Source organism: Lepeophtheirus salmonis, chromosome 9 (genome assembly GCF_016086655.4).
Source record: "Lepeophtheirus salmonis chromosome 9, UVic_Lsal_1.4, whole genome shotgun sequence".
NCBI lineage: Eukaryota > Metazoa > Arthropoda > Copepoda > Siphonostomatoida > Caligidae > Lepeophtheirus > Lepeophtheirus salmonis.
In genome coordinates this window covers 22,118,148-22,138,423 of record NC_052139.2, presented here as the reverse complement: position 1 = coordinate 22,138,423, position 20,276 = coordinate 22,118,148, and the positions used below count along the sequence as shown (strand labels likewise).

Sequence of the window (20,276 nt, the reverse complement as noted above, 5' to 3'; positions counted from 1 at the left end):
TTTTGCAGGCCCGTTGGAAGCTTTTAATCATTGCAAGAGCGAAAAAAGGGGGCGTGTAAAGTTTTAGGCGTATTACTTGTGATGAAAATTCGGTGTAGTTTTTTGCAGTCCTGGTTTTTTTAATTGGTAATCTGGATAAGGCTGTACCGGTTCAGGTTCAGCGGTTCTATTAATCTGGGTCTCGGTTCTTTCATTTCAACAGTTTCGGTCTCGGTTCAGCTTTATGGGTCTTGGTTCTGGTTATTTTTTTAGAAAAGCTCAGTTTGGTAACAGGACCTTAAAACAAGGGGCGTCGCTAGAAAATTCGGGCCCAGGAAATTATATTAGATACAAACACTACCGCAGTTACCTTATACGCTGGTGCCCCAAGTTCCAGCAGGAGCCCGAAAGTAAGGTCGCTTAAAAGTGTGGGGCCGTGAGGGAAGACTAGGGGACGCAGGAAGGTGAAGAATTGAGGATTGCTTTCAGTCGAAACATACATAGTTCACATGTTTTGTATAAAGGGGATCTCAATTAAAAGTGTAGGAGGGCCTTGACATAGTAAAGTTTGAACCCCCTGGCTTCTGAAATATAATAGTTATCATATTATAGGGTCCTGACATGCCTAGTAGCTGACCTTGATTTATTTACACAGTTTGGTAACTAATACCACTTTTACCGATCCATAAGAAGCCCTTAGCTATTTAGAACTCAGCTACAACGGGATCACCCAAGTAAAGTAAAAAATCATTGGAAATCGCTGCAATGGCACAAAAAAAATCTCCGAAAATTGACTCACTGAGTAAAGCTAATTTATTATATATAATATATATTGTATTTCCTTTATATATTCTTTATAGGAACAAAGGCACAAGAACCGAGTCCGATAAGCAATACATTGAGGTATCAGTTTCAGTCTCCGTTTGACGTTGTCGGTTCTGGTTCTAGCGGTTCAAGAACCGTAACCGTTAGAACCCCTAGACTGATAAGGGAATAACCTTGAATCTGAAAAATGAATTTTCTTTTCCTTAGCAATTGTTATTATTATATAATTCCTGCGTAGTGAACATCCTTTCCTAAATAGATTCAATTATTTGCAAAACCTGATTGAACATTCTTGTGTGTCTACAAAAGACGGTGCGTAATCCTGAAGATTTGTTGCGGAGTTATAATTGTAAGTCCTTGTTGGACTCAGAGAAGAATTGGGATCAGAGTCATTCTTGCAAATGTCCTTATTTATATCCTTTTCTCCTTCCTCTTTTGTCACAGCTGATTGTAAATGATCTAAGGCAACGTCATGAGCATTATTCTTTCTCTCTTCCAAAACCTTCTTCAAATTGTCAGGTTGATTTTCGGTTTCTTTTTCTTAACATGCTCATAACCATATTGTGCCAGAATTTACTCGTGTAAGTAGCCAAAAATTATGTTTAAGGGCCGAAAACCTACTGTAACTTTTCTCCCATCCCCGGTCTCCCCTAGTTTAATCAAGAGTTATAGCGAATATGTCCAATTACCTACTAAAAATATCAACTTTGAGCCCCTAAAATGGCGCCTCCCTCAATTATGATGCAATTTATAACATCAGTGAAAAGCCCAATACAAAATAAAAAAAACCATGCTCTGCAACGTTTCAGTACCGTAGAAAAATATTTGCATAGTTCCAGAAGCATGACTATTCATATTAATATTCTTCTTAATAATATGATTTTTAGACGTAAGGATTTTGAATATCTTGTCGATTAAGCAGATGTTTCCAAAAGTGGAACCTCTAAGAATAAATATTTAGTTAAGAAACATAGTTAAAATAATTTTATGATACAAAAAATAGATATGTAATTAATATCCTTAATAATAAAATACACTGCATCATGATTTATTTCGATGCAAATGACAATTTAAAGTAAAAATTACTCGTTTTTTGAGAATAATTGAACCTTTTAATACTTAAATTTACCTAAAATTTGCTATAGATCTTGTCAATAATCACGAATGAAGTATTATATGTCGCTCTAGTTTTTATTTACTTTTATTTAATTGACGTAGGTAATCTTTTAATCAATTTTTACCTATAATTCTTACTTGTATTGATCTTTTATTATTTTATGAGTATGTACCAATTTTACCTTTTGGTCCCTTAGTAATATATTTAGATAGTGTATGCTTGTACCGCTAATGAAGTATTCATTATTGAAAACTCTTTCTCAGGCCTCTTGCTCTCCGCCCGTATCTGTAGTATTTTAGGAACACTTCATCAAGTTTTCTTCATCTTCAACTGTTTTCGAAAAACGCCGCCATTAATGAGCAAATCTACTATTCAACCTACAGAAGAAGTAAATTGTCCAAAACTATTCTGGTTGGAAAATAATGGAACTAAAAGTAGAACACGTAAAACGAGGTGCTAGGACTCATAGGAGATAATTACTTCTAATTGAGCGTCTCCAATCATATGATAGAAATGATGATTTGGGAGGCTCAGTAGTCCAGATTCCTGATCTGATTCCGATACCAAATTGGGAAAATTCATTTTAAATATTACAAAGATATAGAGAGTTTTCTGAATAGAGGCTTTGTTAAATTATAGTTCAGAATCTCAGTTTTCAAATGAGATATTTTTACACTTTTTGGAGGTATGAACCTCCAAAAAAAACCGTTTTCAACTTTAAACAAAGATCACTCAAGTTCTAAAGATAATAACACTGTTAAAATTGTTTAGCATTAGGGTTTAAAATATATTAATATTATTTATCTATATTTTCAACAACAAGAGGTTAAAAATGCATTGAATCTTAAAAATAGCCAAAAATAAAAAAGGCTTTATAGCCTTTTTTTTTAATGCCCTGAGGATTATGAAGTAAAACTATGACCATAGTTGGAATTAGTGGATCAAATTCTACAATTTCGATTTTGTGACATTTTTGCTGTTGAGTAGCATTATTTATAAATTACTGTTTATGTAAATGCCGTTCACTATAGTTTTTCTTTCCTTCAATTATATGAACAAGGGCCAAGTATAACGCGTCCTCTAGCGGCATAATTTTTTTTATTAGTTTGCTTGAACCCTATTATTTTTTTAAGAAGCAACAGAAACTCTATTTATGAGAAAAATATCCATATTTTAGAACGTGTGATATTGCACTATCATATGACCACCAGTAGCTCCTTTATATTGACTAAATAAAGGTCCAATTTTTCAGAAAATAATTACAAGGCTCTCAAAACCTCAGCTATTTGACTAATTGATTCATTTGTAGAATTGAAAATGCTGAAGAGATATTTTTATTTCCGTCAGATTAGACATACCTTTGCAAAAATGATTATATCTAAAAAACCATTGCCTATTGCATATTTCTTACTTCAGATTTGAAGTCTACTTAAAATGTTGGTTTAGAAAACATGTATTACTAAGAAGAATTCGATACTTGATATTTTATATATAATATAGTAATGTTAATTCAAGTCACGGATAATCATTTATACTTTTGAAGTGGTACTTCCACTCCATTTTTCTATTACCCGTTCTTCTTCATTAAACCATCATCATCTTACAAAATTTCACTTACCATATTTGTGCTTCATATCTATTTGCCTTTATATGTTTATTAAGCATACTTTAGCACAATAGCAACTTTTATCATTCCAATAACTTATAATTTTTGATACATAACTATTAATATGTGTGTCCGTATATTCTGTAGTTTAATGTATGTGTTTCAAGTTATGTTAATTAATTATTTTTTTAAACGAATTTATTTAATTTTAATGGACTTATTGTTTAAATCCTTTTGTTTAATTTGTGGTCCCATTTTGACATCCAATAGTTCAGTATTTTCTTAAATATGAATGAAAAAAGGGTTTTCATTGCTATAAAACTGGCTCGTTTAGGGACCTAAAATGGACGACATCAACATTCACGTATTTACGATCATAGATAAATAACTAGCTAGATAAGTGGTTAGTGTTGGTCAACCTGATTTCATTTAGTGACGTCAGACTGTTCCCGAAATTGAATTTATATTTAAAAAAATAAAAATAAAGTCAAAAGTGTTTTATAATATTAGTTGATAAGAATGGACGATCATAGGCCCATGCTCCGAAGATCACTTAGGAGATGTCGTTTCTTTCTAGATGAGATCCTTGAGCATGCAAGACTACGAAGAAATTTATCTGAGAAAGAGCTTATCTCCATGTTTAGACACTCTGAATCCGTTCAAAAAATCATACAAGCATCTGAAAAAGTAGCGATTTCCGCCCTTGATTCTAACATCTAAATTCCTTATATCCTTCATTTGCAGAACCCTGATTTAAATTATAATCTTAGCATTGTATTCAGTGAGAATGAGATACAGAGTATGAGGAATTCATTCAAGACTCTTTATCTTACTTTATTGAACAATTTGCGCCTTGGGGAGTCCGTTCTGGCCAATGTTCTCAAGGTGACCTCTAAAATATCCCATTCTGTCCCTTGTGAAGACGTCTTCAATGAGAATATCAATTGTGTCCGTCCCTTATTGATTCATCTCTTAGAGGATCATCAGCATAGAAAAAAAGTGAAGGCAATTTTGTTAAGAAACGGGATTATTTCTCTGAGCGGCATTGAATCTAAAATGTTCGTCGAATCAGGAGCCTTTTTGACACTTATAGCTGCCCTTGTCCATACAAAGGATCAATTTTTTTCTAAAAGCTTTTTGAGTCTTCCCTTAACGTTTCTGGAATTGGAAATGGCTCTACTGTTCATTCAGCAAAGTGTGGAACTCTTTGTCCAAGCCGCTCAAAGCCACGAATCCCTCATGATATTTGTGGTGAAACTCACAGACAAGTTGCTAGAGTGTAGAAGAAATGATGTGATTCATTTATTGGTGGATATTTTTGAGACAGCATCATTGAATGTATCTGAAAGTTTATTGGGATATCTGAGCAAATACAAGTTGGATGAACTACAGCATGAAATTTACCAAATACTAAATCAAAAGTTGAATTATAATAATTAATTAATCATTAGCGTTAAAAAATAAACGTAATTACATATGTTACAAATATTACACTAATGTCTTCAACGCCTAAATTTATTATCACGCTTTTTCTTCTGACTCCTGAAGTTTTCGTTGATTTTAGCAGAGGCCTTATGTCTTAGTAGCTTAACACTCTTCTTTCCAACAGAGGTCAAATCATTTTCAAATGAAGAACCCTTTTTCTTCGATTTCTTCTTTACAGGATCTTGTTCTGGATAGTGAACATTACGAACCTTTTTTGTTTTGCGGTTTCTCTTGGCTTCTCGAGTTTGAAACTCCATTTCTTTTCGAAGCTGTTTACTCTCTCTATCCTGTTCATTGAGTTCCTCACGAGCTCCCTGTAATTTCTTCTTCTTATTGGAAACAGTCTTAGCATCATCCTTTCCTTCTTTGATTTTCCTTTTTTCTGCTTTCCTCTGTTCTGGTGTCTGGAACCACGTTCTCTCCATTCCAGGGTTGTCCATAGAATTTAATTTATTTTCCATTTGATGGGTTCTGTTCTCAAGATTAGCAAGCTCTCTCTCCGCCTTCTCTTCCAATGATATGCGTTGTGCATCTCCACGGACGGACTCTAATTTCTGAACGTATTTGCTGATGATATCTTGAGGAACGGTTCGGGCCTTGACGGGATCTCGAGCATTCTTAACGATCTCCCTCACCATTTTACGATCCCCCTCCCCAGCTATTGAGACAGAGCGTCCTGCTCGTCCAGCTCGAGCTGTACGTCCGACACGATGAATATAGTGCTCAAGCGTCGTGGGAAGTGTGTAGTTGATGACGGTTTTAACACCAGATATATCTAAACCCCGAGCAGCAACGTCCGTTGTGATTAATACGTCAATTTCTTCTTCTTTAAATTTTTTAAGTGACTCTAATCGTTGAGGCTGAGATAAGTTTCCGTGCAGTTCTCCAACACGCACTCCCAGAAGACTCAGAAGAATGAGTAAGCGATGGCATTGAACTTTGGTCTGAATAAAAACAATTGTATGGTCTCTAAAGGTACGGCAGACTAGAGCAGCGAGGATTCCTTCTCGATCACTCTCTCTATTTGCTCGAATACGAACAAATTCTTGCCTCAAGTTCCAAGCGACAACCTTGTTGGAATCAACAAAAATTTTGACTGGTTTCCTGAGGGCCATTGTGGATAAATCATTCACCTTGTCTGTCATTGTAGCAGAAAACAAAAGTGTTTGTCTCTTAGGAGAGCAGGATTTAACAATTTCTTTCATTTGTTCAAGAAAACATTCATCAAGCATACGATCGGCCTCATCCAAAATGAGAACTTCAATATTTTCTAAACCAAAAGTAGGAGTATTTTTAATATGATCAATTAGACGTCCGGGCGTAGCAATGACAATATCAGGATTTTTTCTGAGGGCAAGCTCCTGAGCCTTGAGATCTAAACCTCCAACGGAAAGGGCAATATCAATGGACGTAAATTGTGACAATTGTTTAGACACTTGATAAACCTGTACACCCAATTCTCGGGTGGGCACTAGGACAATGACTCGTGTAATGGACTGATTAGGTCTAAATAACAGTCTTTCAAGAATAGGGAGCATGTAAGCAGCCGTTTTTCCTGTTCCAGTTGCAGCACACCCACAAACATCCCTTCCAGCAAGTGCAACAGGTATGGTGGATGCTTGAATAGGCGTGGGATGTACATATCGGAGGGACTCGATGGCCTTGAGAAGAGGACGTGAAAGGTTCATGGCATAGAAAGAGGCATTTTCGTCATAGGAAGGAGGCTCTTCAAAGAAAACATCCTCAGTTTCCATATGAATGCCAGGAGTGAGTGGACCTTCCTTAGCCTTTTTACGATTCTTTCGTTCCAATTCTCCTTGTTTGATTCTGAGAGAATCCGCCACGAGTTCATCATCAGATAACTCTTGGCAGGAGTCATCAGATGTACTCATTGATTCCTCTTTGTCTGACTCATTCTCGTATCCCTTCTCTTCTTGTCGCTCCTTACGAATGTTAGAGATCCGTTCACTCACAGAGGTTCGATTTCTCCTCTTCTTCTTCACATATTTGGCCATCAAGTCTTTCCATGCGTCCTTATTGTAGTCCTTGACGTTATCTACAAAGTTAAAGTCGGATTCAAAGTCCAAACCTCCCTTTTCTCCAATAGTAGTTCCACCCTTGTTCTTCTGCTTCTTTTTTACAATCTTCTTGATCGGAACAGGCTCATCGTCCGACTCATCCGTTTCTGAATGATTTTCAACCTCTTCACCATCTTCAATTGTTTTAATGAGATCGTCCAATTCCATGCTTTGGTTTGCTATGATTCCTTCAAAACAGACGAAACTCAATACTCGATTGTGAAGCAAATACACACGTGTGGATGTATTTAGTACTGTTATGACGTAGCAAAATTTGTTTATTTGTTTATAATCGGTTGAAAATGACGTCATAATGATTCAATATATTCGTTTTTGTTGTATTAATTAGCAAAGGAGCTAGAGACTTACATCACACAACTTAGCCGACTCCATATTGGCTAAAAACCATCAAGGTTGAGTGACCCAAATATTGCTGCTCCACACTTTCAACAATATTTGATAATATATATATATATCAATGTTTTGTACAAATTACAACTTGTATAAGCAAACTGTACATGTTGCAACCAAAAAATGAGATGAATAATTTTAAATGATGGATTTACAGTACTTGGGATTAGGATCATGCAATAATTGAATATTCCATGAATGATCAATATATTAATAGTGTAATTTTTGACTATTTTAATACAAATTACTAAATTATAAGTATTATGTAGTACATTATAAAGTTCAAATGCTCACAGGTATATTACTCATAAATAAGTAATAACCATGTAGTTTGAATAGATTAAAATGAAAGCACAGTATCAATGTGTAGTTCGTAATTAGAATGACCAATCTTGTAATTGAATAATGCATTTTAAGGGAGAGAAGTTGGAACTTGTACAATGTAGATATACAAGTTGCAACTTGTATAAAACCTATATATATACTATATGAAAATATGAATAACTATAACTACAGAAATAAAATCAATAGATCTTTTTTATCCTCTATCAAATCCGATTATTATGAACTATTAAGCATGTACTTATTAATTAATATGAAATAAGATGATGCTTCTTACATCAAATTAATTAAATAAATCCTTTGATAAAATTATAACCATTTTTCTAACTATTGACTTTGTAGCATTCGTAAAACGTTATTTGAGCCCGACGTATGACTAACGTGGTTGTCAAAGTGTTACACATCACTGTTTGTTAATATTATTATTTATTGTTGTTGTTGTTTGGGAAGAGTTCTCGAAGGCGTCAAAGTGATCGTAGGACACTATCACTCATAGTCAGGATGGCTCTTATACCCAGCGCCTCATTTGTCGTATCCTCCATTCTTTCCCTTTTGACCTTTTCTGGTATGCAAATGGCCAAGCCTTACTTGGTCGCATCTCGTCTCTCCACCATCTTTGGAGGATTTCTTGGCTCTCTTTTCTTCGTATTCTTTTTTACTGCTGTTGGGAATTTGGAAATCGTTCTTTTCGGGAAGGGACATGTCACACGACTAGGAGAGACGATTTTCTCTCTCCTTGTCTCTGTTATTATCAGTGGAACGATTCACCGGGTATCTGCTACATCCTGCATTCTCTTCTCCCTCGCCATGCTTCTCTCCATGTACAAAATCTCACAGGATACATATAATCACGTACAGGAAACATCCCATGAAAAGTCCTCCAAGAGAAAGAAATGAGCAGGCTTTTTATTTGTTTTATTTCAGTGTATTATCTATTGTTTGTCCTTTGAATCTAATATCATCTTTAGTCTTTGCATTTTTCATGAAGAATCATATGAAATATACTCTCATGTTTCAATTTTATATTTGATATCTAATCTATAATTATAATAATCTATGATAGTAATCATATTTAAAATATAGTAATTGTAAATAATAAACGTTTCTATTTAATTAATTATTAAAGATAGTAATAATATTTATCATCATATCAATCACAGTTCCCATATTATCTCTGCATTCATTTTCGTACAAATAATAGTATGTAATAAATTAGGTAATAGTATAATTAAACAAAAAAATCAAATCAATAACTAGTGGTGAATGATAACACTCTTTTTGAAAGACGCCCAATTCTTAATGACGTCACATTCCTCTTTGATTTTCTCAACTAATAAATCTTTTTTAAGTAGTAATAAAAATTATGATCATGACAGATTATTAATAATAACGACCAAAGGACTCAGAACCACATTCCCTCATCATTCCTCTCCACAAGCTCATTATTAAGTTTTTTTCTTTACTAAATAAAACACCTATTAAAAGTTTTGAGGTAAACGCAAAATAAAAAATAAAATATGTAAAAAAAAAGCAACAAGAGATGGAAGGATGTGTGTGAAGGGAATCATTCATTTTCTTGTGTTCGTTATTATCATATCCCACCACCCCCACCAGAAAGTATTCCGCCTCCTAAGCCCTTTTCTTCTCCGCTTAGAGCCTTTAGCTGCTTATAAATAGTATCCATCAATTTCTTTTTGTCGCGATCCTTTTTATTCATGGAGATGGAGAAAGAACTCTTTTTTTCACCCTCTTTTAGTTTGTCAAAAATGATGAGAGCATGTTTGGGCTTTACTCTCAAATATTTGGCTCTGTCATTCCCAGTACCATAGTCTGCCAGGTAGGTTGTCCAATCCCAGGATACAAATAAATTCAGCAACTGTCGAAGGTCTGAAAAACACATAACGAGAACATCTTCCTATAAAAAAGATAAAATATTAACGGGATTAATATATGTTGTAAATAATATCATGATCATGATGCTTTCTCACCTCCAATCCCCTAACTGGCTCAGAAGAAGCAAACATTTCACATTGAACAACATCAAGATCAATTTGATCCAATATACCTAGAGAAATAGATTTGACTGACTCATCCAGAATCATTTCCATTATAGACTTTGCCAAGTGTTGACATGCGGACATACAGGACATTTGAGCAAGTTTCTCCGGCAGATTAGTAAAACTCTGAAACACAGATTTCAAAAATGCGATCAAGTCCATAAGCCAGGGAGAAGAAACTCCATGAGCCTCACTGAGGAGCCAATCATAGTTGGCCAACTCAATAAATTCATCCATTTTCGAAATGAGTTTCAAATTAATTTGATCCTCGGCTTCTGCACGAATATCTTTAAACATGGATCGACCCTGGAGTCGAGCAATGTGTGTAGCTTCCATGCTTATTCCTGAAATATGAATTTGAGTCGATTAATGAATCATTTATTATTAAATATTTTTACAGCTTACGTGTAATTTCCGAGATGTATCTCTCAAGATGAACATTTGTAGACTCCAAATGATAGGTATTTATGTTGATTTGAATAAGTTGAAGTAGATTAATATTATTTTTTCGGACTAAACTAGATAGACAACCACTTAAGGTACGAGTGAGTAAAATGTTTGTGGATTTTCTAAGGGACTCATCAATTTCACTCGGATTCAAATTCAAATCTTGAGTGAATTTAACACAGGAATCGATGAAGTGCTTGACTTCATTATATACTTTTGGAACCATAGCAGAAAAAGGAAAGGATTTAGGGAAGGGCTCTTCCTCGAGGGTCTCGGATTCAAATTGAAAAGCAGACACTATTTCATCATATTCCTCTTGACATGATACCTTTCCAAATAAAAATAAAAATGAAAAGTTAGGAATTTGTATAATATAGAATAAATATCCTCAATACCTCAATTGGATGATAATTATCCGAGTCAAAAATTTCCCTAAAAATAACCACACACTTCTTCATGAGAATTTCCGTGTAGTGATCAAAGAGCTCCTGTAGCAACATGAACAGCTTATCAACAGAGTACCCAAAGGCAACGAGGGACGAGGCAAATAACAACATTATATTTTTAATTTTCAACATAAACTCAGCCTCAGTTAAATAAGCAGCATGAGCTTGAAATGTGGACATGATTTTAACAGATGCACTGGACCAGACTTCATCTAAATAAGCTTTCGATACTAAACCATTACCAGTATTGAGAACATGATCCTCACAAACAAAAAAACCAACAATCCCTATATATATATATTAAAAAAATAGATAATGAGAATGACTCATGTTAGTATCTCTCACCATGGAAGTAGGATCTATATCCTTCCAAAGACTCATGCATATTGATTGGAGGCTGAAGGGTCAAGTTGGCTTGTTGAGTACGCTGTCGCCTATAATATTTCTCAAAGGTATCCCTTTCATTGAGTACTGTATTAATATGAAGGCACCGATAGAGAGGTCCAAAATCAACCAAGTCCTCAGCAGTGATATCTTCATCATCCAGAAAAGCCTGCCCAGTATATGGGCCAAGAACTTGAACTGGATTAATATTTAGTTTATGGGCAGTTTGTCTTAGAGCGATGTCTCCTATTTTTGGAGATAATTTCCTAACATTTTCTAAAAAGTCTTTGAGTTCTGTGATGGAAGCACTTTTGATGGACTCTCTTAACTTGGGTATAGAGGCTCGCATTTGCTTTGAGAATCTATAATTTGCAATACGTGGGAGAAAGGTGTGCTCCAGCTGTTCCAGTGTTTTGAGAGCAGGATGGAATCTTTTTTCCGCCATTTGCTTGGACAACTTTGAGAATGTTTGAAGAACAGGGAGACAGGAAGAGAGGGACTCAATAGTGAGCACAATGTTCTTCTCCACTCTGCGCGCAAACATCAGGGACTCCGCCTTTTCAATCACTTTCTCAGAGGAGCCTCTCAAGTCCTTGTCAACGGCAACAACGTCTTCATTCAGCTGCTCCACGTCAGAGCGGACTTGAAAGAGATCTCGCACCGAGAATATAAAGCCCTGATAATGGAAATTACACATCTTTTGAATATCCGAATCATGATCACGGATCCGTTCCTCCAGTTTTTGAATAAATGCCTCATGTTGATCTGTTTCGTAAATGGCTCGAAAGGTGGGGCCCCAATAATCATCCACAGCCTCGATTTCCTGAAGATACAATTCATGTTCCGAGCTGGAAGATCCAGGGACCTTTAAACCCTCCAGGGACATCCCACTCTTTTCCATTGATCGTCCCCCAAAACTTTAGAAATGGATCAGACCCAGGCTAAGTTTTGATCACGTGACTTATGTACAATCCACAGCTGCCCAGCTGAATTTGTAATTTCGTTCGTGCGCTGACAGTACATCAGCTCTTTAATATTATTAATTATTCTTTTCAATTCTGCTGCTGCTCAGCTAGTTCTTCTAATATTACATTATGACCGGAGGAGCAACAACTCTAATCACGCAACCTTATAGTAAACATCCTTTTTGATAAGAAGTTTCCTCTTGGTCCACTAATATTTAATACTAAAACTACGATATTTTTCGTAGTTTTAATTTTATCTTAACACGAGACATGGCATTTTAAACAACTCTTTCATTTAAGGGTCACATTTAAGGCCTCCACAAATTTTGCTTGTTCATTTTAATTTTACAACAGGAATTTCTCATTTAAAAGGATATTTTACGCCACAACAGGTTGTGTGATTGGAGGTGGTGCTACTCCAGGTAGTATAAGACCTCATTGTCAGTGCTCTCTTTCTATCTCCAACTGCTACTATTTAATTACTCTATGGATGGGACAGCACTTAACATTTTAAGTAGAATGTAAGTACACGAACGCCCATAGAATCTACTTTTTTGGTATTGCTAATGAAATAATTTACCTGGTCAGTTGCTAGTAAAGTCTTTAGTAAAGAATATATAAGCTTAACACTCATCTACTCATAAAAGAAAATTATATGGAAGTGACACTTGAGTACTTGGCAATCATCAGGGATTTTTATTAAAACGACGCAACTGTTTAGACTAAATATAGGAACTTTTCTTTTATTCGGCAGTATCATGATTGTAAAACGTCAATTGTGTATTTACTGTAATAGTTTATACTAATATTAATTACTATCAGTAGTATGAACGATATATTTATTGATTCAAATCCGTTTTATAGAGTTGATAAAATAGCATGATAGAGCCAATCAACATAGTCAAGAGCCCAAGAAACAGAAATGACGTAATTAATTCATGTAATAGATGTTCACTAATGATTATATTTAAAAAGAATGTATCTAGCGTAGGCTAGAGCTCAATAATGAATAACTTAGTGTATAAAAAAGTCAAGGGTATAGAGCGTGTACAATATATACTATGTGGATAGATAGTTGTGTATTCCAAAATTTGTTTACATAGAATAGGTAATTCAAACAAGAGTCCTTAGACAATACCGTCTTTAAGCTTAGCCTTTTGTAAGCCTTGAGAAATGAAGAGCTTAGCAAGGGATTGGGATGAAAACTGTGAAATCTGTTGGGATGAAGAGAGGATTTGCCCGGAGAGAATTAAACTATTGAGCTTTGGTGGCATAGGAATAGGTTTGAAGACCTTGTTCATGTCCTCTTCCGGGAGAGGATCTTCATTACGAGCCTGCCTGGCAGAGTTCTCTTGTTGTCGCTTTTGATGCCATCGCACTTTGTCATGACACTGCTTGATAGCCATATTCTGATGCTTAATGAACTTGACGGACTCTTGATTGAGCTCATCCACATTATCCATCAATTGCTTTAACTGATACTCTAGAACAGAAGCGGTGCCAAGGTCAAGGAACTGAGAGCCTGTTTCAACAGGGATTGCTTCAGAGAGCTCTAGGAGAAGTTCATTGACCAAATGGGAGTTCTTTACATGAATGGGCACCTCTTGGAAGATGGCATCATGGCAGACCTTCAAGTTACGAACGCTTTCTGGAGAAAAGTCTCCGCTTTTGTAGAGGGCCACTGCAGAGGGCGTCAAGCGAAAGGCTTTAAGGGATAGGAAGCCTTTGGATGTTTTGGCTGTGTCAAAGATGAGACACACAGACTCTTCCACGGTGGTCTGATAGGCCAAATGGGACTCCAGGAGTTGAGGGCTCAGAAAGTTCCCAAAGGATGAGGATTGATACCATCCCACATGCATATGGTCCACATTCACGAGTCGCAGCTTCCGCATAATGGCCAATTGGAAGTCCTCATCATCAACTCCATCTTCGGAGGACATGGGGAAGGGAAAGGAATGGGTGATCTCCAAGCGAGAGTTCTCTACCAGTCCCTAAAAGAGCCCCTTGGGCCACTCCTTGATTTGCAGCATCCACTTCGTGACAATGCTTGATGAGCTTCATCACGACCAATCCGTCGATTTGTACGGACTCAATGGCGTCCCCGGCTCCTTCAACTCCTTTTCTTGTGCGATCCGCCATTTTCTACGGGAATACGAACTTAATTTGACACGAAAACAGGGACTTTTCCTTTCTTCAATGATGACAATTGATGAACGTGCTTCAATTTACACAGTTCTCTTAACAGCAGCAATAAAAAAGCTAGAAACAGAAATGCACTTAAGAAGAAAAGACCAGGGAGACAACATGGAAAATGTTTGGCCAGGGAACAGTCAAATGAACAAGGTCTTTTATTCTACTTGATGAAAATGCAAAATTTTAACTACAGATATTCACAAATTAAATCCTTTTTATTGAAACTTTTACAGCTTCATATCTTACTCTTTAAAAAAATAGGAATTTTTACAATATCTAAGCTAACAATTTATGTTTCTGAAGTGAACAGTCAGTTTTATGCAAAAAGTTCTTCGACTCCGCATTTTTTCCTCAAAAGTTTAACTGAATTGTGAATTCCCTCCATTTTATTTTCATTAAAGTGTATATCGGAGTTAATAAGATATGTATTTCAATATAAAAAGTGGGGTAAATTATATGTCATTGAATTGTTTAATGCTGAAACTTAGATGAAATATAATGAAATTTAGAAATGAGTAAGATATGAGCTGTTTAATTTTCAATTGAAGGCTTTATGATTATATATAGGGTTATGATAAACTTCAATTAAAATAAGTGTATCGTTCCATGTTCATTTATTTCAGCGGCCCTAATTCGGCTCACGATTCCATCATCAAAATTATTCTAGGGATTTGAATTGCTCACATCTTTAAGGATATAATTCAATATATGAAAATCGCTTGGTTTGTCATTAAATCAATGTAAATAATACTGATTATTAATTAGAGATACGAATATATAATTATACCTCCATAATAATGGATGGATGAATAAGATGTTTCTTCCTTGAGGGTCTCATAATATAAGAAGATACGAGGTTGGCCGTGTAATTGGGCTATAAAGATCCCTGGAATATTTCAGCTGCTGTGTTGTTCAACCCATGCGCTTCCTTTTCCTTTTTGTGCTCCTCCGTGAGAAGTGGTACTGATTTTCCCTCTGGATATCTATTAAAATGGGTCGTGTTCGTACTAAAACAATCAAAAAGGCCGCTCGGGTCATCATCGAGAAGTACTACACCAAGTTGAACTTGGACTTCCACACCAATAAGCGTATCATCGAAGAAGTGGCGATGATTCCGAGCAAGCCACTCCGGAACAAGATTGCAGGCTTCATCACTCATCTCATGAAGCGTCTTCAGAGATCCACGGTTCGTGGCATCTCCATCAAGCTCCAAGAAGAGGAGAGAGAGCGCAGAGATAACTACGTGCCTGAAGTGTCTGCTCTTGTGCAAGACATCATCGACATCGACTCTGAGACGAAGGACATGTTGAAGGCCATGGACTTTAACAACATCCCTGGTGTTCAACTCTCCACCACTCGTACTGGCGGTGGCGGCGGTGGGGCTCCCAACAATAACAACAACTTCAGATCCTAATTCATTTATGAACTCTTTAATTTTTGATTGATGATGATTCCTGATAACCCTTTGTTTGTCTCAGTTCTTCCTGAAATACAGGCTCAAGGAGTCAGAAACACTTAAGTGTATTGCTTTTTATTAGAATATTACCTGTGTACAAGTTGCAAATTGACAGGATAAATTATTATTAACATTTAATCAAGGACTGAGTGTTTTTTTTTTTTTTGGATGAGAATCATGCAATAACTAATAGTTTCATGGATTTTAACACTTGAATACCTTTTCTTGCACATATCCCACACTTTAAAAAACTGCATTTTTATATCATTTTCGAGAAAAATTCAACTTCTATGGAACATTTTTAACATTATAAAATTATTTTCAATTCATATAAAAAAGCATTGAATGGTTATTACTCATAAAGGCCTCAAAAATTACTATTGTACCTTACATTATCGCGTGGTATAAAATTTAAGGTTAATACTTGCAAAGAAAGACATTCATACAGTCGAAATGAATTTCTTGGATACAATTTATTGTAAAAAAGGGATAGTACCATTATTCAATATTAATAAACGCGTTTCCTATCTTCATTATATGTAAAGCAAAGATGACAATTTGGCTCTCAACCCACGTAATATAATTGGTAATAAGATTGACTGATGTTGCAATTAAGTAATGGATATTATGAAGGAAAAAATTGCAACTTGTATATAAGATATGTATTTTTATTTACCTATTGCGTGTGTTAAAGGCCATGAATAATAATTATTCTCCATGACTCAAATATCCTCTCCCACTCTCCGCAATTGTCATGTACTAAATTCCATTATAATAAACTAAGACTTGTAGCGTATACGTGTTTATCGTACATGGTTAAAGTTGTAATCTGTTTTTCCTTTAGTTCTCTGTTGGTTTTTATCAAGAAAGGGATGGAGAAGGAGCTGATTCGTGCATTTTTCCGCTGGTGGAAATATCCCTCTATTGAAATCCCAAGTTGCTATGAGGAGAGCCTCTCTCTACAAAGAGCATTTCTTGATCAGACTATAAATTCTCCCATCTATAAGAAATATCCAATTCCTAAGATGAAAGCTATAAACTTTCTCAAAGGCTTTGCCCTTGCGATAGAAGAGTCTCATCATGGAGCTGAGGTTCTTACAGAGCTATACGACTTAATTCTAAGCAGTGATTTAGTGGATGGAGAGTATAGAACATACTGGCCTGAAAATCTTTCTCATCATCACCTAACTCTTATTGAGGATCAAAACTTAATTACAAGTGGAACAACGGGTTTAAGAACCTGGCCTGCTGCATTGGCTTTATCTGACTACATTATTGCTCAAGGCAACTCTATTCTCATAGATAGAAATGTGGTGGAACTAGGGTCAGGAACGGGGTATTTGGGCCTTAGTCTTGCAAAAACCAAATTACCTCAGTCAGTCATTCTAACTGATTGCCATCCAAGAGTTCTATCTATTTTAAGTTTAAATTCTTCAATTAATGGAGATATTGCAACGGTCCAAGAATTAAACTGGTCTACTAGTCCTTCCATGGAAAAGCCTCATCTGGTTGTGGGATCAGATGTTGTATTTGACCCCTCCGTATTGAAGGATCTTTGCAACACACTCTCATTTCTTATGATGAGTGGAGGAGAGGCGTATGTAGCTTGTACGGAAAGAAATGAAGCCACATTAAATGAATTCGAGTCTGAGATAGAAAGAGTAGGACTTTCGAAGAAGGTGGTAGAAATATGTCAGGACAAAGACTACAGAGTTAACAATGGGGATCCTCATCTACCCATCAGAATATATCACATAGAAAGATTAAAGGACGTAAAATCATAATAATCCTTGATTAATTACATAATATATTATTAACAGACATAATGATATTAATACATGTTTTAACATAAATAAATGTGAAATAGGTACCCTAAGAATAATAGTGATATAATTTGAATATTCCTTCAATCGTCTCCAGGAGGAATTGTATCTTCTATTTTACGAATGAATTTGACTCTGAGCTCAGTAAAGTTATCTCCTTTGAGAGTGTCTTGTATAAACCAACATGCAATTTCAATATGAACCATTTCAAGAGCTCCTCGAAGGGCTCCGGCAAGTATATTCGCATAGCGTAGATTATAGCAATGATCTGGAAGCTCTACGAATTCAGCCAATGGATTTGTATCAAAAATGAGGGAAAATTCATCGGAAGTGGCACTCCAGGAAGTAACTGTGGGACTGAATAAATAAAGAAGTAATTAATAACCCAGAGAATACTAATATTCTAATGGATACGATACAAACCTGATGTTGAGAAACATTTTAAATGCGCTTTGAACTTTCTCAGAGACTTCTCTGAAATCCTGACATTTCCCAGAGTTCGTTCTTGCTAAAAAGTCTTCAATGAGACGAACCCCAATGTTGTATCCCATCTTCTCCAACTGCTTGTTCACATCATCCACATTCTCATAGTCTTTAAGGATTTGTGCCACCAAGGATCCGTAGGTCAAGCTGAAAAGCTCACCAGAAACCTTCTTTGGATCTGTTGAACTACGTCCTCCCACGCGAGACATTCCTTAATACTTATTGCTAATAACTAGTTGTATTTATAGAATATTTATGCGTTTCAATTAGGTGTCAAAATCGTTTATATTACAGAAATTGATAATTACTCCTCTAATTCAGGCTTTAGTTTCACAGTAACAGTTAATTTTAAAAGGTTGCGAGAATTATTTCAATATACTTGTCACTATCTGACGTCATATAAGGTTGATTTTTATTTGCGAGTAAAGAAAATTTGAAAGGATATACATTACATACTATTAGAGGTGTATAAATTATGTCCTAAAAAGCGAGACGTGGTTTTGTATTTTCCAAAACTCTTATAAACTATAATTATTGGACACAGTATACTTGAAGTAATAAATAGTGTATATGCTTATCAATGTTGTTCCCTTATCGGTCTAGCGGTTTTAGAACCGGAACCGACAAAGTCGAACTGAGACCGTCATATATTGCTTATCGGTTTTGCAATTAGCTTTAATTAATAAGTCAATTTTCTGATTTTTTTTGTGCATTTTGAGCTGATTTGCGTTTTTAAATTTTTGCTCATAAATCCATTGCTATTCACAAAAAATTTCAAATATTAAAGTATTTGGAAAAAAAATCAAAAATCTATAGATATTCACAGAAAATTAGTTTTTTTCTAGAAAAATTTCGAAAATTAAATTTGAAATATTATTTCTTTCTTTTTTTCGACAAACATATATTAAATCCATAGCTATTTACAAAAAAAAATCAAAAAACCAGAGTTATTCATACAAAAAAACATTAAATTTTTGAAAATTAAATTTCAAATATTAAATTTTTCAAAAATGATATTTCGTATATAATACCGTGTGTCTCGCTCTTACACAAATCTGATCTTGATTGGTAATTTTGCATTAAACATTTTTGCGTAAATGAAGTTTATACGTTGTGATTTTATAATTTTAATTTTAATTGATGTTCTCATTGAATATTTTAAATCAAAACATGCAATATTTATTGCTATAAAATTCATTATATGTTAGTTTTCTGTTGAAATAATGGTAGAATTATACTCTTGCCCCATATTATGCTGGATTGTCCATTCATGAGTCTTTCCTAGTATGAATAATCCATCATATCTATTGATAATTACTAACAAAGAAGTGATTAGCAATTATGTGTTGCAAATCGTTGCCGTTTTTATCATTTTTATTTTACTAATTTTATTACCTACTTCGTCTCTGGTTCGAGTTCATTACATAGTGATATTTTGTTGGTATAAATTTTGGGGAATGATTCCATCATTTTTCCAACAGAAAATAACCATTTAATGCGTCTTATATCAATACACATGACATATTTTGATTAAAAAATGCCAAGGAAACATCAATTTGAACCAAAAGTAACAAAAACGACGAATACATCTCATTTATTATATATCTAGGCGAAATATCATTGAGGCAAAATGTCTTAAGGCGAAATTGTTGAAGGTAAAATTATCTAGTTTCGTATCGTAATATACATCAGGGAGCACTATATACGGTTAATAGAAATACAAGGTTAGACTATCATGGAATCGGTCTTGCTAAAATATTCAAGCTGATGTATTGTAGGGACTGCTGGGCAAGACAGGCAGATTTTGACAAAACACGCAACCACTCATAGTCAATGAAGTTACTATTGCTAGAATTTTCAATTTAATGTATTGTACCGACTGCTGGGAAAGAAAAACATACCTAGTTATGAACTTTTGTTTTAAGAGACTCAGTTTGGCGTAAAATCAGTCAATCTTTCATTTACTGTGACGATCAATTTTGTCAACTTTGAACATTATTTGCGGCACCTCCAAAGGGTAAACAAGAATAATTAATTGATAGAGCTTGACGAGTATTTGCCGAAAAATACAAATGTAGGTCATCCAGACCAAGGTTATACCATAACGCGTGTACGACCGATGTTGCGTGTTTTGACTAAATCTATTTTTCTTTCGCAGCAGTCGGTACGACATATTAAA

At 35.1% G+C, this 20,276-nt stretch overlaps 8 protein-coding genes across 9 annotated transcripts; 4 read left to right on the top strand and 4 right to left on the bottom strand.

Moving 5' to 3' along the window:
• The first annotated feature begins 3,954 nt into the window (after nucleotides 1-3,954).
• Nucleotides 3,955-5,020, top strand: LOC121123966 (uncharacterized). The gene is made up of 2 exons (XM_040719053.2): nucleotides 3,955-4,214; nucleotides 4,272-5,020. Exons 1-2 carry the CDS (start codon nucleotides 4,047-4,049, stop codon nucleotides 4,965-4,967), a joined length of 864 nt encoding a protein of 287 aa, XP_040574987.1. The 5' UTR covers nucleotides 3,955-4,046; the 3' UTR covers nucleotides 4,968-5,020.
• Nucleotides 4,829-8,231, bottom strand: Rs1 (Dead-box helicase Rs1). The gene has a single exon (XM_040719052.2). It carries the CDS (start codon nucleotides 7,400-7,402, stop codon nucleotides 5,030-5,032), a length of 2,373 nt encoding a protein of 790 aa, XP_040574986.1. The 5' UTR covers nucleotides 7,403-8,231; the 3' UTR covers nucleotides 4,829-5,029.
• A 113-nt stretch (nucleotides 8,232-8,344) lies between these two features.
• LOC121123970 (protein KRTCAP2 homolog) lies at nucleotides 8,345-8,740 on the top strand. The gene has a single exon (XM_071890847.1). It carries the CDS (start codon nucleotides 8,345-8,347, stop codon nucleotides 8,738-8,740), a length of 396 nt encoding a protein of 131 aa, XP_071746948.1.
• Nucleotides 8,741-8,850: 110 nt separating this feature from the next.
• Nucleotides 8,851-12,168, bottom strand: Sec15 (exocyst complex component Sec15). 2 transcript variants are annotated; one of them, XM_040719055.2, is made up of 6 exons: nucleotides 11,139-12,168; nucleotides 10,743-11,080; nucleotides 10,306-10,675; nucleotides 9,832-10,244; nucleotides 9,446-9,758; nucleotides 8,851-9,182 (listed from the first exon to the last, which is right to left on the bottom strand). In XM_040719055.2, exons 1-6 carry the CDS (start codon nucleotides 12,076-12,078, stop codon nucleotides 9,097-9,099), a joined length of 2,460 nt encoding a protein of 819 aa, XP_040574989.1. In that variant the 5' UTR covers nucleotides 12,079-12,168; the 3' UTR covers nucleotides 8,851-9,096. The 2 variants fall into 2 exon arrangements, with proteins under 2 accessions (XP_040574989.1, XP_040574990.1); XM_040719056.2 differs by having other exon boundaries at nucleotides 9,455-9,758; nucleotides 11,139-12,166.
• Nucleotides 12,169-13,086: 918 nt separating this feature from the next.
• eIF3h (eukaryotic translation initiation factor 3 subunit h) lies at nucleotides 13,087-14,401 on the bottom strand. The gene is given in 2 exon segments (XM_040719210.2): nucleotides 13,087-14,133; nucleotides 14,135-14,401. Coding segments are annotated over 2 exon segments (1,011 nt in total). The 5' UTR covers nucleotides 14,282-14,401; the 3' UTR covers nucleotides 13,087-13,269.
• Nucleotides 14,402-15,326: 925 nt separating this feature from the next.
• On the top strand, nucleotides 15,327-15,854 carry RpS17 (ribosomal protein S17). Its single transcript, XM_040719080.2, has one exon. The coding sequence runs from the start codon at nucleotides 15,327-15,329 to the stop codon at nucleotides 15,747-15,749; it is 423 nt and encodes a 140-aa protein (XP_040575014.1). The 3' UTR covers nucleotides 15,750-15,854.
• A 732-nt stretch (nucleotides 15,855-16,586) lies between these two features.
• LOC121123992 (protein-lysine N-methyltransferase EEF2KMT) lies at nucleotides 16,587-17,661 on the top strand. Its single transcript, XM_040719081.2, has one exon. It carries the CDS (start codon nucleotides 16,604-16,606, stop codon nucleotides 17,573-17,575), a length of 972 nt encoding a protein of 323 aa, XP_040575015.2. The 5' UTR covers nucleotides 16,587-16,603; the 3' UTR covers nucleotides 17,576-17,661.
• On the bottom strand, nucleotides 17,581-19,824 carry Bet3 (blocked early in transport 3). Its single transcript, XM_040719079.2, has 2 exons — nucleotides 18,038-19,824; nucleotides 17,581-17,971 (listed from the first exon to the last, which is right to left on the bottom strand). Exons 1-2 carry the CDS (start codon nucleotides 18,304-18,306, stop codon nucleotides 17,698-17,700), a joined length of 543 nt encoding a protein of 180 aa, XP_040575013.1. The 5' UTR covers nucleotides 18,307-19,824; the 3' UTR covers nucleotides 17,581-17,697.
• Between the last annotated feature and the right edge of the window lie 452 nt (nucleotides 19,825-20,276).

Coding starts and splice junctions, on each gene's coding strand:
- LOC121123966 (XM_040719053.2), top strand. CDS start 4,047: ATGGACGATCATAGGCCCATGCTCCGAAGATCACTTAGGAGATGTCGT. Junction 4,215..4,271: donor TCATACAAGCATCTGAAAAA/GTAGCGATTTCC, acceptor CTTCATTTGCAG/AACCCTGATTTAAATTATAA.
- Rs1 (XM_040719052.2), bottom strand. CDS start 7,402: ATGACGTCATTTTCAACCGATTATAAACAAATAAACAAATTTTGCTAC.
- LOC121123970 (XM_071890847.1), top strand. CDS start 8,345: ATGGCTCTTATACCCAGCGCCTCATTTGTCGTATCCTCCATTCTTTCC.
- Sec15 (XM_040719055.2), bottom strand. CDS start 12,078: ATGGAAAAGAGTGGGATGTCCCTGGAGGGTTTAAAGGTCCCTGGATCT. Junction 10,676..10,742: donor ATAATTATCATCCAATTGAG/GTATTGAGGATA, acceptor TTATTTGGAAAG/GTATCATGTCAAGAGGAATA. Junction 9,759..9,831: donor AGCCAGTTAGGGGATTGGAG/GTGAGAAAGCAT, acceptor TCTTTTTTATAG/GAAGATGTTCTCGTTATGTG.
- RpS17 (XM_040719080.2), top strand. CDS start 15,327: ATGGGTCGTGTTCGTACTAAAACAATCAAAAAGGCCGCTCGGGTCATC.
- LOC121123992 (XM_040719081.2), top strand. CDS start 16,604: ATGGTTAAAGTTGTAATCTGTTTTTCCTTTAGTTCTCTGTTGGTTTTT.
- Bet3 (XM_040719079.2), bottom strand. CDS start 18,306: ATGTCTCGCGTGGGAGGACGTAGTTCAACAGATCCAAAGAAGGTTTCT. Junction 17,972..18,037: donor AAAATGTTTCTCAACATCAG/GTTTGTATCGTA, acceptor TTATTTATTCAG/TCCCACAGTTACTTCCTGGA.